Source organism: Petromyzon marinus, chromosome 7 (genome assembly GCF_048934315.1).
Source record: "Petromyzon marinus isolate PM22_M1 ecotype Great Lakes invasive population chromosome 7, UKy_Petmar_22M1.pri1.0, whole genome shotgun sequence".
Lineage (NCBI taxonomy): Eukaryota > Metazoa > Chordata > Hyperoartia > Petromyzontiformes > Petromyzontidae > Petromyzon > Petromyzon marinus.
The window spans coordinates 10,286,713-10,300,235 of NC_133673.1; the positions used below are offsets into that span (position 1 = coordinate 10,286,713).

General features: G+C 45.2%; 1 protein-coding gene across 1 annotated transcript in view; it reads left to right on the forward strand.

Moving 5' to 3' along the window:
- The first annotated feature begins 4,671 nt into the window (after positions 1-4,671).
- The window catches only part of LOC116939958 (neuron navigator 2), a 271,136-nt gene continuing 262,284 nt past the window's right edge, over positions 4,672-13,523 (forward strand). The window contains exon 1 of the mRNA XM_076065371.1: positions 4,672-5,216. Coding sequence (XP_075921486.1) covers positions 5,148-5,216 — 69 coding nt within the window. The 5' untranslated portion in view covers positions 4,672-5,147. The remainder of the gene's footprint in view (positions 5,217-13,523) is intronic.

Genomic DNA, 13,523 nt, shown 5'->3' on the forward strand with positions numbered 1-13,523 from the left:
TGCCGGCCTCTACGGCTGCCTGCCAGCTCAATGTGCGTATATAGGGCGCTGCCCTGCAAGCTTTTGAAGCAACCGATATAGTGCCTGATTTAAAATGACACTTTCCTGCTCAATTATCCCGCAACCTCCAGTAGAAATTCATGCAATGGAGCTGTTCTTTGCTGCATTTTATCTCATGGTTTAGTCCCCCATGCGATGTGCTTGGGGTGTTAAATTGTAGGAAGAGTGGAATGATGGTCATAATTATTGTAATAATCATGCCTACCTTTCCCAGACAATACAATGTGGATGTTCACAGCATCTTAATGCACCTGGATCTCAAGACGTATGATATTTACATCAAAGCAAACCACCGAACACTAGAAACCCCAAAAACTGTAACTACAGCACTTTCCAAAAAAATACACTTTCCAAAAAAATACATTTTAAATGTTGCACTTTTCAAAAACGTGTTATTTACTTAATATAATCAGAAAATATTAGTTAAATGTTCTTAGACTTTAAATATATTATAATGTGATGATGCCTTTATATGTATAACCCTTCATACAATATGTAAATCCATTATTTGAATGTGTTGTACACCACTAAATATGTACGCTTATTTTTCACACAGTTTTCTAGGATGTCAATAACGGTGTCATCCATTATGAAATATTTATAATAAAATCAAAATTTCAGATATGCCAATAAAATAAAGCAAACACGCACGCGGTGGAGTGAAGATTTTATCATTGGATCGCCATCCCTCTGAGCCTCCACGTGCCTGCCGTGGCGTTGGCGACACACATCGCATGGAGATTTGAGAGTCCCAGGTGTTCATTAACATTCCACCATGTGATTATATTAAATGCTCCTGTTATGCGCTGCCGATGATCGCTCACGCTTTTCAGTAAAAAAAAAGACTCGAATAAATATCATGCATGTTGCCAGCTTTTCAAAGACGCAGTTCAAACTTATGTCCAAGTATAATTATTCAACAATGTTTGATACCTTTCCTGGACGTCGTCACCATGATACAGTATATCCACTGCTGAACGAAGTCCTCTTCAAGACATTGCCATCTCTCACAAGCACGTGATGTAACAATCCACCCAGCGCCTACACGTGAGCTCATGTAATCGCTCCATATCCGCGAGTTGCGTTGTCTCCCTTGGCTGACACTCCGTAGTTATTTTCGACCACTGGCCATCATAGGGGCGCAACGGGTGCGAGATTTTGACTGCCTCGCCTGGTATGCAGGAGGCCATGGGTCGATCCAGAACCTGACGCCTGCTGTATATTTGGAGTTTGCGCGTCTCTCTCCACAATTTAGAATCAATATACGCTTCGAGTATTTGGTAGCTATACATTTCCACATGATGAACCAATTCGTTGAGCTATCATTTGTGGCCAGGCCGCTTCTGAAAGAGAGCTGTAGAGCTCAGTGGGCCTTACCTGGTAAAATTAAAAGAAATGTTAAGTTTAGTATCATTCCTGTTAGCAACGTGTCAAACCCATTTCATTTTTTTACAGTGGACGGTAGGTCTTTAATCTGAATATGTTCTCTCATCCATGCGTTCCTTGTTCTGTATGAGTATAAGATAAAGCATGCGTCTCACCATACATTGTTTTCTTCATCAATGTTCATTCTTTTTATTCATATGCATTCATGAATTTTGTTTTATTTTGGAACGTTGGTATGCTCCTTTTCATAATCAAATGCAACATTCAAAAAGCATTTCAACCAGCTCTTATCTGTTGCTTTACAGTATTTCCATTATTTTGGTCATGGTTCCCTTTCAATAGCTTTGCTAGGTATACATATTCTGCATCGTTTTCTATTTAACCTCAATTGCCCACCATTTTTTATTTCTTACAAAATGCCATCTATATATGCGAGGTTTCCCGATTAAGGAGAGGCCTTTTTAATGGGCTCTCATCTGGCTTCATTAAAGTCAAGGATTTGACTGCTTAATTAACAGGTGGGTTCTCTTTGTTAATATAAAACCTTTTTTCCCAATTGATCTATTCAAAGAATGAACGACATTGCCCCAGAATAAACGACCAGAGGTCAACATGTTATTGCATGATGGTGATGATGAATACTGTCTGATAGATGGTGAGAGTGATGATGAAGTCTGATTTGCTTTTGTCCTTTAACCGATGAGAAGCTCATGAATGAGGTAACAAACATACATCTGTGGTGTAACATTTGCGTGAGTAAAATACGTTTATTTTGGCAGAACGCATTGGGAGAAGGTGTGACGGTTGATGCACGAGACTGGTGATGGAATGGAAGCCAAAGGTGAGATTGCGCCCGAGTGAATGACCACCATGGAGATGTAGTCATGATATTTATTCATACACAGGAGCGAGATGGAGTGTGGCATTGCAGGATCACAAAGATGATGCTCTGGAGAGGTTTTCATCCAGCTGTGAATAGACCAGGGCTCTCCTAATTATGAATAAACAATGTTTACACGTATTTAATCGTGTAATTACATTGTATTTAATAGAATGAATAAATGTGAGTGTACAGTCGTGGTGATTGTTCGATTATTGTTTGTTCACATGGAGAGGGTTTTTCTTAACGTTAACTTCATGGTTTATGTACATTGTATTTAGGTGACAGCAATGGACAGGGTAACATTTATTTTTGGGGTACATTGAACATTTTTCCAGGCTCCAAAACTCAAGAGGGGCTCACAAAAAAACTCAAGAATATACTCTGTATTTATTTATTAAGCAAAGTATGACTGTCTATTAATATTAAAATTTCAATACCAACAATAGTAACAACAGTACCTTCATCAATTGCTGTTTTACAAGGTTGTTATAATTTCCCCCTCCAATTTACCCCATCTGACGTAGATTAATAATCCCGTATTGCACTTATGCTGTGTTATGCTTGCGGGTTGGACATTTTAAGTGTAAATTATGTGGGGAGCAGTGGTTAGCACGCTGCGCTACGAACCCGGGGACCCGAGTTTGATTCTGCTGACGGTCAACACCAGTGACAATTATCTGACCCGGCCCTCAGCCTCCCCTAGTTAAACTGAGCCATAGACGAGTACCTAGTGTGATGTATTAACATCGCCACTGGGGAGAAAAAGGCGGCTGGGCGTGGTGCTGGCCACCCACCCCCCTTCATGTGCCATGCCGGCCTTCATATGTGCTCGATAACAGCACTTGCCCCAACAGTCTTGTTAATGCTATACGGGGTATCTTTGTTTGTATGTGTAGTGACAATCGCGGATGTCACTGTGTGGTGCCGGCCCTTAGAGAGGCACGGCGTGCGATGTATCGACATCGTACATGTGGGTGTAATACCATGCCTAGAGGGGCTCGGTGAGCACCACGCTCGGCGTGCAGTGCTGGAGGAGGGTGTGAGGGTGCCGGCCATGAATGGGGTTTCTGTGGGCCATGGCACTCTGGTTGACCATGGAGGACACGTGACGGGTAAGATCTACACAGGGGGCCCCAAGTGAGGAGCTAGGGGTGGTCACGTGTCGGGCGAGATCCTGCTAGAGGATTCGAGAAGGTGGTCGTGGCCAAGGGCGGGGCCAGCCACGACCAGTGAGGATATAAACCGGGTCCCCAGGGGGACGGGGAGGGGGTTCAGCGTTGCTGTTGTCATCCTGAAGATCTACGTTCGAGAAGAGTCACCAACACGTGGACCTGGACCCAAACCGTGGTCCTGTCCGTTGTAGCTACTCCCAGTGTGATTAGTGTAGTTAGCCTGATGGTCCACCACCATAGGTTGTTACGTGGCAAAGGGTCAGTTACCTCTTTGTGTTGGTATCAATAAAGGTGTTGCCTCCAAAGAGTACGTCTGCGACTCAGTTGAATCCACTACAAATGTAGCGTAGGTGGAGGTGGAGAGTGGGGGTGGAGAGTGGGGGTGCGGGGATGCGAGACATTTCTGCTCTGGGGTCCCGGGAGGCAAGGATACCTAGATTCGATTCTGGCAATACATATACAAATATGATGACGAGGACGACGACGATGATGTTTGTGATGATTCTGTTACTGCGCTTTTACTGGGTTGGTCGGGGGGGGGGGGGTAATTATTGTGGTGGTTCATCCGTATTAATTTTAGGAAGCAGCAATGAATAGACAATGCATGATCGATTATGATGACGATGATGATTTCATTCATGTACCTGCACGGGGATAGTGAGAGAGGACATTCTAACGGCTACAGTTAAAGCAGGTTCACGTGAATTGCGTTTGAGTGGTTCACATGTGAATCGTGTGTCGAGTAGTTAATTGGTTAATCGTTTGTTTTCAGTGGTTCATGTGATTCGTGTTTGAGTGGTTCATACGCGAACAGTGTTTGAAGCGGATCGTATGTGAATGGTTTTCGAGTAGATCACATGAATTGTGCTTGAGTGGTTCATGTGAATTGCGTCTGTTGGTCGTGATGATTTGATTCGTGTTGCGTGGGGAAGAGAGAGAGAGGGGGGGGGGGGGTGAGAGCGTGGACTTGTTCTCGGGTTACCGTGGGTTGAGGCTGGTTCATGCGATTTGAGTTTGGTTGGTGGCGGGTGGGTGACAATCGGTGCAGCGAGGGTGGGGTGTTTGCGGCGAGTCGCTGGCGAGTGCTGTCGCCACGTGGCGAAGACGTGAAACTACAGCTGAATGGAAAGAGAGATCCAAGCGGGACAATGCTCGCGTGTGGCTGCGAGAGAGGGAGGAGGAGGAGGAGAGAGAGAGAGAGAAGAACGGACAGGGGTGGTGGAAGGAAGCCTTCTCTCGCTCTGTGACACAGCAGCCTTTCCACGCCAGCTTGTTTGTTGTGTGTGACCCACGGCGGAGCCGGATCGGAATGATCTCGCGACACAGTAACTGACGAACGGCAACGCCAGCGCACTACCGTTATAATTGTATGTAAACCCACGTCCAAATGAGAACGATATAACAGTGCAGATAACATTACGGGGGGGGATGGCGGTGGGGGGAAGCGAGCACAGCTGAGCGGCGAATGAATACTTGAGTGGGGAACGGCAGATAGAGGTGGCGGGGGAGGAGGAAATCCAGACGACGGAAGGCGGTGACAACATTGAGGAATATCCATGAGGTGGCTCCGTGACACGAGGACGCGTGGATGTTGTTATTGCTGCTGCTGCTGCCTCTGCGGGGCCCGTGGACACGTGTGCTGAGCTATGGAGCCGGCAGAACCCGGGAGATACGTCCGCAAGACGGTCTCGCACGGGCTGGAGGACCAGAAGAGGGTGAGTCGTCGCGGCCTCTTGATTTAACCCCAAGCCAGCCAAACAGCCGTCTTCATCATGCTCCTTAGCATCCTCTTCCACCTCTTCACCAGCCTGTACCCTCGCATCCTGTTCCTTCACATCCTCTTCCACCTCCTGCTCATCCTCTTATCTCCTCGTCCTCATTCTCTTCCTCTTCATCCTCCTGACCCTTATCATATCCCTGCACCTTTTTTATCCTCTTCCTCGTGCTGTTGCTCCTCCTCGTCCACCTTGTCCTCTTCTTCATCCTCCTCATTCTCTTCCGGCTTCTTATCGTTCTCCTCCTGTTCGTTACATCGTCTGTTTCTTCTTGCTCCGTAACTTCTCCCTCCTCGTTCACATCTCCCTTCCTCCTCATCCCATTCAACCTCATCTTGCTGCATCAGCATCAGCATCATCCTCTCTCGTTCTCTTCCTCAGGTCACCTCATCCTCTTCCTCCCGCTCCTTCTCATCCCCCGCCTCCAACCTCCTTCACCTTCCCAGTCTGTTCCTCCTCCTCCCACCGGGCTGTGTTGTTACGTGTGTATCAACATGTCGCGTGTACTATATTTGGACCTTGTGTGCGTGTGTGTTTGAATGAGTGCGTGCGCGCGTGTGGATGAGCGCGCGTGTGCTTGTAGGGGAGCGGTGGCGCAGCGGTTAGCGCGCTGCGCTGCTAAAACCCGGCGACCCGAGGTTCATTTCCCGCTCACGGCCGCCTGGGCCTCCCCGAGGTCGACTCAGCCTCAAATGAGTACATAACTCGGCAACGGTGTGTAAACGTCACTACTGGGGAGACGAAGGCGCTCGGGCGTGGTGCTGGCCACCCACCCCCTCGTGTACCGTAGGTGCTGCTCGCTAGCAGCACTTGCCCCAAGAGTCTATGAAGGCTATGTGGGGGATCTTTGTCTCTGTGTGTGGTTGTCTCCTTGCGTGTTGCGCAGAAATCAGTAGTAGCAGCAGCTGCTGCGAGCCGATCTCTACATATGCTCGACACGTACCCAGTGTTACAACGCGCACCGCTTCTATTCATTCATTCGTGCCGCATGCGTACAGCACGTGCGTTGCACAGTACACGCACGTAATACGAAGTGCACTGCATATATATACACAACGGCGTGTTTATCAAGAATGTCGCGTGTGTTGGAGTATTCCGGTGTGTATAGCGATACGCTGTAGCGTGTGTCTTGACATAACTATAGCGGGGCACATGTATACACAGCTTATGTCTGACCTGCAATACGATAGTCGTCTTTACACACGCTATATAATACTGAAATGCGGTGCAAGTACATATACTGTTCTGTGTATGGCAGTATTCGTTTGTGTCTGTGTGTAAGAAGAGTATTAGCGGAGCATGCGTATACACGTTACTTTAGTGCATCATATGTACACACAGCTAATGCGTGCACTGCGTGATGTGCGTGTGTAGTGCTTTGATATGTGTACACATTACCTCGAGTGTACGCATGCAAATGGAATACAATTACAGGATGCATCATGACCCACTTGGGTACCGCATTGTAATGCTTTGCAATGTGTAAGAGCAAAGGTCCAAAAAATTGCCCCAACTCCAGGTGCTCTCTCTCGAGCGCTCCCTGGGAAGTCGAGGTCCTTCCACCAGCAGTGCAGTGAGCATCCAAGTTGCTAGGGACGCAACTTTAGCTCTGCAGAGCGATGTACAATATCTACACGCAGATCCACACGATGGTATATATTGAAACTATTGTTTATGTAATTATATACAGCCCTTTTGTCAATCCACTGCTGGATGAGGCCCTCCACACGCGGTGCTGCCACATAGTTCAGTATGTAACGTTACCGCGTTGAAATGCACGCGTTGCGTACACGGTGCCGCAGTTACACATGCTACAATATAAGTGTATAGATACGAACTGTGAGAGATGGCGACAGACGGAGCCAGAGGAGGCCTTCATTCAGAAGTAGATTGATATGGCTAGCGACGGCGACGATGATGATGATATCCACGAAAGGTATCTCCCATTATTTAAATAATTCCAACGAGACGGAACACCGTGGTGGCGAAATGTTAACTACATCGCCAGGTATACACGAGGTCGTGGGTTGGATAATGACCCTGGCGCCTGCTGTTTATTTGGAGTTTGCGTGTCTCTCTCCCTGTTGTCCTGTTTTTCCCTCCACGTTTTAAAACTAAATAGGCGATTAGAGTATTTGGCTGCGATACATTTGCACGTGATAAGCCACTTCGTTGTGCTATAATTTGTGGCCAGGTCGTTTCTGAAAAAGAGCTATTGACCTCAGTGGGCCTTATCTGGTAAAATAAAAAAAAATAGTTTAGTTAATCTGCGCTGTTGAAATGCTTCTAATTGCAATGTTGTTATTGATGCTGCTGATGTGGATATTACAATGCATGGTGGTCCAGATGTCATGTGACCCCCAATTCATTTAACCCTAAATTTGTTTTCTTTAAGATATTAATTTCTGTTTTTAAAAGAACCTTACTTTATACAATATTAATGTTAGATAATTAAATGGGGGAGGGGGGGAGGGTCACAAGACATCTGGATCACCCTGTATGGCACCGCATGTATTGCAGGACGCACTAGCCGAGCAAATTGGCTGCTGTTCAGTGATTGCAGTCGGGAAAAATATTCTACATAGCTCTGGCACCATCAATGCCACGGGGCGCAGAGGCTGTGGCTGTGCGTGTGAGCTGTCAACGCCGCTGTGTTGCCTGGCATCTCTCCCTCTACGCAGCCGCGCAGTAGCCAGCGGAGAGCCCTTTGCGCGTGGTCCTCACGGGCAGATTAAAGTGCATGCCCATGTTGTTCCAAGGCAAGAGAATGCAGCCATGAATGAGGGACTTGTAACGTGGGACGTTACATGGAGCCAAAAGCCTGTGCGTCTGTCGTATTTGTGGGGTTCGGTAGCGCAGTGGTTAGTGCACACCGCGTTACCAACCCCGGCGAGCTGAATTAGATTCCTGCTAACCGCCAACGTCAGCGGCGAATGTCTGGACGGGTTCTGGGATTTCCCCGTCTCCTCGGTCGACTTAGCCTCAAATGAGTAGAGTACCTGGTGCGCCGTGTAAACATTCGGCACTGGTGAGACGAAGGCGTCTGGGCGTGGGGCTGGCGATGCACTATCCCCTCCAACACTGCGCCGGCCCCAATAGGTGTTCGCAAACAACGCTTGCTTGAAACGGTCCACGTAGCATATACGGAGGATCTCTGTATTTGTGATATTAAACCTGCTCTGCCACTTTCCGTGCTGCTGCTGCTGTTGGCTACCGGTCAATATCCATCCATCCATCCCTACCAGTAAATCCTGACATCTTCACACCCCGGTGTGTGCCAAGCCAGCCTGTGTATAGACCACCGTGCAGACAGATCATCATGAACACGTCACCAAAATCAGGATTTTCTTACGTTGTCGCAAGATTTGTGTGTAAAGCAGAATGTTCACACATCACTGAATTGCATTTCTTGAACATGCCTTTCGCGGCCGTGTGTTGAAGCCGAGAATGGACCCGCTGCCCTGAGATTGTTGTTAATGCAAAGCAATGAAGCTCTCGTTAACATGCGTAATACATGGCGTGGCACAGATGAGCTAGGTGGTGAATATTGAGCTTGCATGCTGTACATTCCTACTTGTTGGATCTTTTTTCCGTGTGTGCTTGCAGGCCATTTACATAGTATTTTTACAGTACGGCACACATGCAGTTTTTAATTGCCACGCAATATTTTGGAAATACAGTATTGTTATCTGTAATTTACCCCTTTCTGTTTTGTCGGTGTTTTGGTGGTGAAGGTAATTTGTTTAGTTTTTTTAGTAATGAATGCAGGATGTAGTGTTCGTGGATTTGTTTATCATTGCCCTGTCCTGGTGGACCCTCCCAGGATGTGTTACTAATGGGCCAAGACATTGTTCAATAAACTACGTGTGGCTTGTTATTCTTCGTCATAATCGGCCGTGAATTATCCACAGCGAGATGAATGCCATCTCTGAATCCCATCTCTAATGGTCCTTGGAATTCTATGATCCATTGAACTCCTCCACATCCCCTGAATGAATCGCTCCATCTCAGTGTTGAACATCCTCTTGGGTGTGTTCCCTCCTTTGGATGCCGCTCTGTCATTAGTCTCGACCTCCGGCTCTCATCCCTTCTGGCAACGTATCCTGCACATAACCACTTGCTCCCCCTCTTCCTGTCTCTCGCCGTTATTCCACACCTGTACGGTGTGTCAGATTTGGTTCTGTTTTCTTCGTCAATGTTTCTGATCCCCGTGTCATAGCTGGTAAAATGCACTGGTTGAAAACTGTCTCATGAGTGCACATTTTTATGCTGCGTTTCATGTTTAAGTTCAGCTTTACCAAAGCATTCCAACCTACTCTCTGGTTTGCCTCGTTATTACATCATTTCATCTCGGTCCACCTTCGATAACTGCCGTGCGTATACATACTCTGTGTATGTATGTTTGTTGAACTTCTTTCGCACCTTACTTGGCCAACCGTGCCAATCGGAGGTGCGCATATCTAAATTTTTCGTAGACATGATGTCTACATCATATCAACAGGTATTTATTTATCCATTGCCGAACTGGTAAATTACTTTTGTTTTAGTTTGACAGTTACATTAGCTTTGGTATGCTGTGTTCTAAGCATGTATTTAAGGGTGACCTAAACGATTCTACAACAAGCTAACCCATCATACAAAGCTACCACAGTGGCTTACAGGCAGACATAAATGACACACCGCCCCCCTGCCTCGACCTCTGTCCACCCAGTAGCATAAATGGGTTCACCACATGTAAGTCAATCGGCAGGTCATAAGCTGTGGGGTAAAATGTGGGTATTTCCGCCTCTTTCAAGATGCCTGGGCACCATGGAAGACTAAGACAAAACACCCGAGACAGGGCATCTCCTTCTGCCAGCAGTACCATGAGCACGCAAATACAGGGCTGCACCTTTCCCCCTTCGTTATCTTCTCAAAAACCGCCTAACCACCATGGGACCTCCTTTGCCTGTACCAACATATGAGAAGAGGTTTTTCCCCTTTTATCTGGCAACAAAACAGGTGTTAAGTTGTTAAAAACCCAAACTGAAACCTTTTACAAGGAATCGTGTCTGCATTAACCTCTGGTCTAACACCGTTTGAGACGAGGCTCAAAAGAAAGCTGTCTCTGGTGTGGACCAATCAGTTTCAAAGACAATACATATATTATCAAATTACGTTTTTTGTTTGCATTCTGACCACAAGTACTGTATTGTGGTTAATTCAGACATGATTCCTTGTTAAAGGTTTCAGTTTGGTGTTTTAACAACTTAAAACCTGTTTTGTTGCCAGATAAAAGGGGAAAACCCGATTCTCAAATGCTTAACCACCTTGTGCATGCATGCGCCTTTTATGACACGAATTAATATGCACTATATCTCAAATAAAGCCATTTGGCAGTGTTACTGTGGCAGGTGCAAGTCCGCTTGGGCTCAGCTCCAAGCTCTTTGGCCTTGCACCACATACGTATCGTGGGATTTGAAATTGTAACCTTTTGCTTGCAGAGAAAATGAGTCACTTAGCCACCAGCAAAGTGAGAAGAATCACTTGTCCGATCACATAGCAAAACCACCTCCATATTGCCCCGTGCCATTTAACTGGTAAATTGGAAATCATCAGGGATATAATAATGTCACTGCCGATATTCTAAGATGTTAACATCAATCCATATCACTTCAATCAAGAAAAGGAAATCATCAGGGAATAACAATGTGGAGGGGGGTTGGTGGACGGAGAGGTGGTGTGAAGCTATTGTTCACTGGGAATCTATTGTTCACTGTGAAGCTATTGTTCACTATGAAGCTATTGTTCACTGGGAAGCTATTGTTCACTGGGAAGCTATTGTTCACTGGGAGGCTATTGTTCACTGGGAAGCTATTGTTCACCAGCTTCTTTGGCTGCTAGGCTGGGATTTTGAAAAGAGGGGAAGTGGCAGTGACTACCAAAGCCCATCATTATCCTGACGAAGGGTAATGGTCGACAATACAATATGACTGAGGAATAGCCAATGTGGAATTTTCGATACGACAGACTGGAGGCTTATTTATCGTTACATTTTTTGTTACTCTGTGGACGAAATAAAATTTTTTTATTATTTGTTTTTAACCCCCCACATTTTTGTTATCCCTAACAATAGCTTTCGTAAACTTAAGTGTTAAAGCCTTTAAAACAATTCCACATTTTAGGTTAAACCGAGAGTCAACTTGCAGATGAGATGCATTATTTAATCACCCCTCTCTTGTTTAGCTCGCACTGGGCTACACGGAATACATATATGCTTTCACCGTGGAAGAGGTAGAAGTATATTCACTCTTCACCCCCCACCACGTGTGTGATGTGCCCGATTGACTAGTGCCACTCGACTGTAATTGACCAAAACATGGTAAAAAATAGATATATATTTCTCACCGAGTACTATAGTAGATCATCCTGGGCGATATATTCAATCACCTCTAATTCCATATCTCTTAATAAATAAACACATGTATGTTGTTATTTTTTATGCTCACAGCTCATGATGTAGAGGGATGACACATACGTGTGGTAAAGCAGCAATATAGTCCATGTACTTGTTCAGCACAGCATAATCTGCTGAACAGCCCCAGAAAGGTGAAACCAATGCAGAGTTTTCATGTTTTTTTAACATGCTCTCAGTTAACATTGATCTGGAAGTCGAATAAGCCAACACACCCAGTAAAAAATACGTTTTTATGGAGTTATGGGACATTCAGTAATTTATTGAATTTCAACTTCTCCTCATTGTACAGATAGCATGTACATGCTCACATGGTCTTTTTTCACAATGTGAGTCACTTAAATGTTTTACACTTTCCTTCCGAGTGAAGGTACATGATGACTTGGGTGACAATTGTCATTCCATCCATGCGGGTGTAAAATGCATATAAAACATTTCTGGGCTGCAGGTGTGGGGTTATATGGGACACTGGCATGACCATATAGCCATGACACCCTCCTATCTCTTGCGCCATCCCCATTCATACTCGGCAGACCGTGCACCCATCACTTCCAAGATTGCGCCCAAAACTGGACTTGGCGCACACGATTTTTCGTAAAGTGAAAATTGTTTAAGTTGAGTGCATTTCGTTATGCCAAATGTTAACGGCAAAGTAGAACGGGAAGCAGATACTTATTAGAGGCTAGCATCAATTTACAATGATCGCAGCAAGCAAAGCTTTGAGCTGTAAGTTTTTCCCTTGGCAGGATAGCGACCCGATGAATTATGTAGCATTTGATTTTCAGAGTGGAATTGCTTAAAACGGGTAGAGAAAGGTGGTGGTGAATGTGCAAATTGAAAAAGTGTGGCAGCAGTACAGAGATGTGCACAAAATTCCTGTTCACCGCGAAAGACCGAATACCTATACTCATGTATTTTTTGTAGATGATGTAAGCATAGTCAACGTTTTGTCTTTGCTTTCTAAGATAGATATTTCACTTCCTGCACAGGCTAAAAAAAAATACTACCGGCTCCTACACGGTCTCATCTGCAGAAGTTTTCCAGTACATTCTTGACGTCAAGAAATCACACACCCAGCGCACTCCATCGAAGCGTGGGCAAGCAGCACACCAGAGTTTAAAACCACACGTAAGAGCAGCCTGTAAGATAAAGTAAACGGCAACCCAAGAGACTCTTAATCCCACTGAAGACCCAATTCAATTTATAAAAGATTAACGTTTGTAATTTGTTGTTGAGAATATTTCTCTTTGATAACTCGGTTAGTTGTGGAAGCCCTGGCAAGTAAATTACATGTTGGCGTACATGTAACCTTCAAAACATATCTCCAATAGTGGTGGCGTTTGATTACACTTTGCGTGTGCAGCTGTTTCATCCTTAGTCTAATGAAGAGGGATAAAAAAAATTTGGGACATTTGTCCAAACACATTGCTTTCAAAGTGCATTTTGAATGGCAGGTAGAGAGGGATGCTTGACATGCTGCTGTATGTGATACACATAGGAAGATTTTCAGGTGGAAGATCATAAGTTCCAGTTTAATTAAAATGTACCGGCCTCTGCAGCATCATTCAGCTTTGGGTTGATGATCAAACAATGATGCCTTCACAACCCAGCTTTTTTTCACTGTTATGCTGGCTGACATTTGAATGCTGTATGAGTCAGTAGTACCCTTAAAAAATGAGTGACAGATAAAAATGTTTACATTTTTATTGTGAACAAGAACTGCCTTTCTGTAGACACTGGATTCCCGTGTTTATATTTCAGCGTAGAGCTATGATCACACGAAAGATAATAGT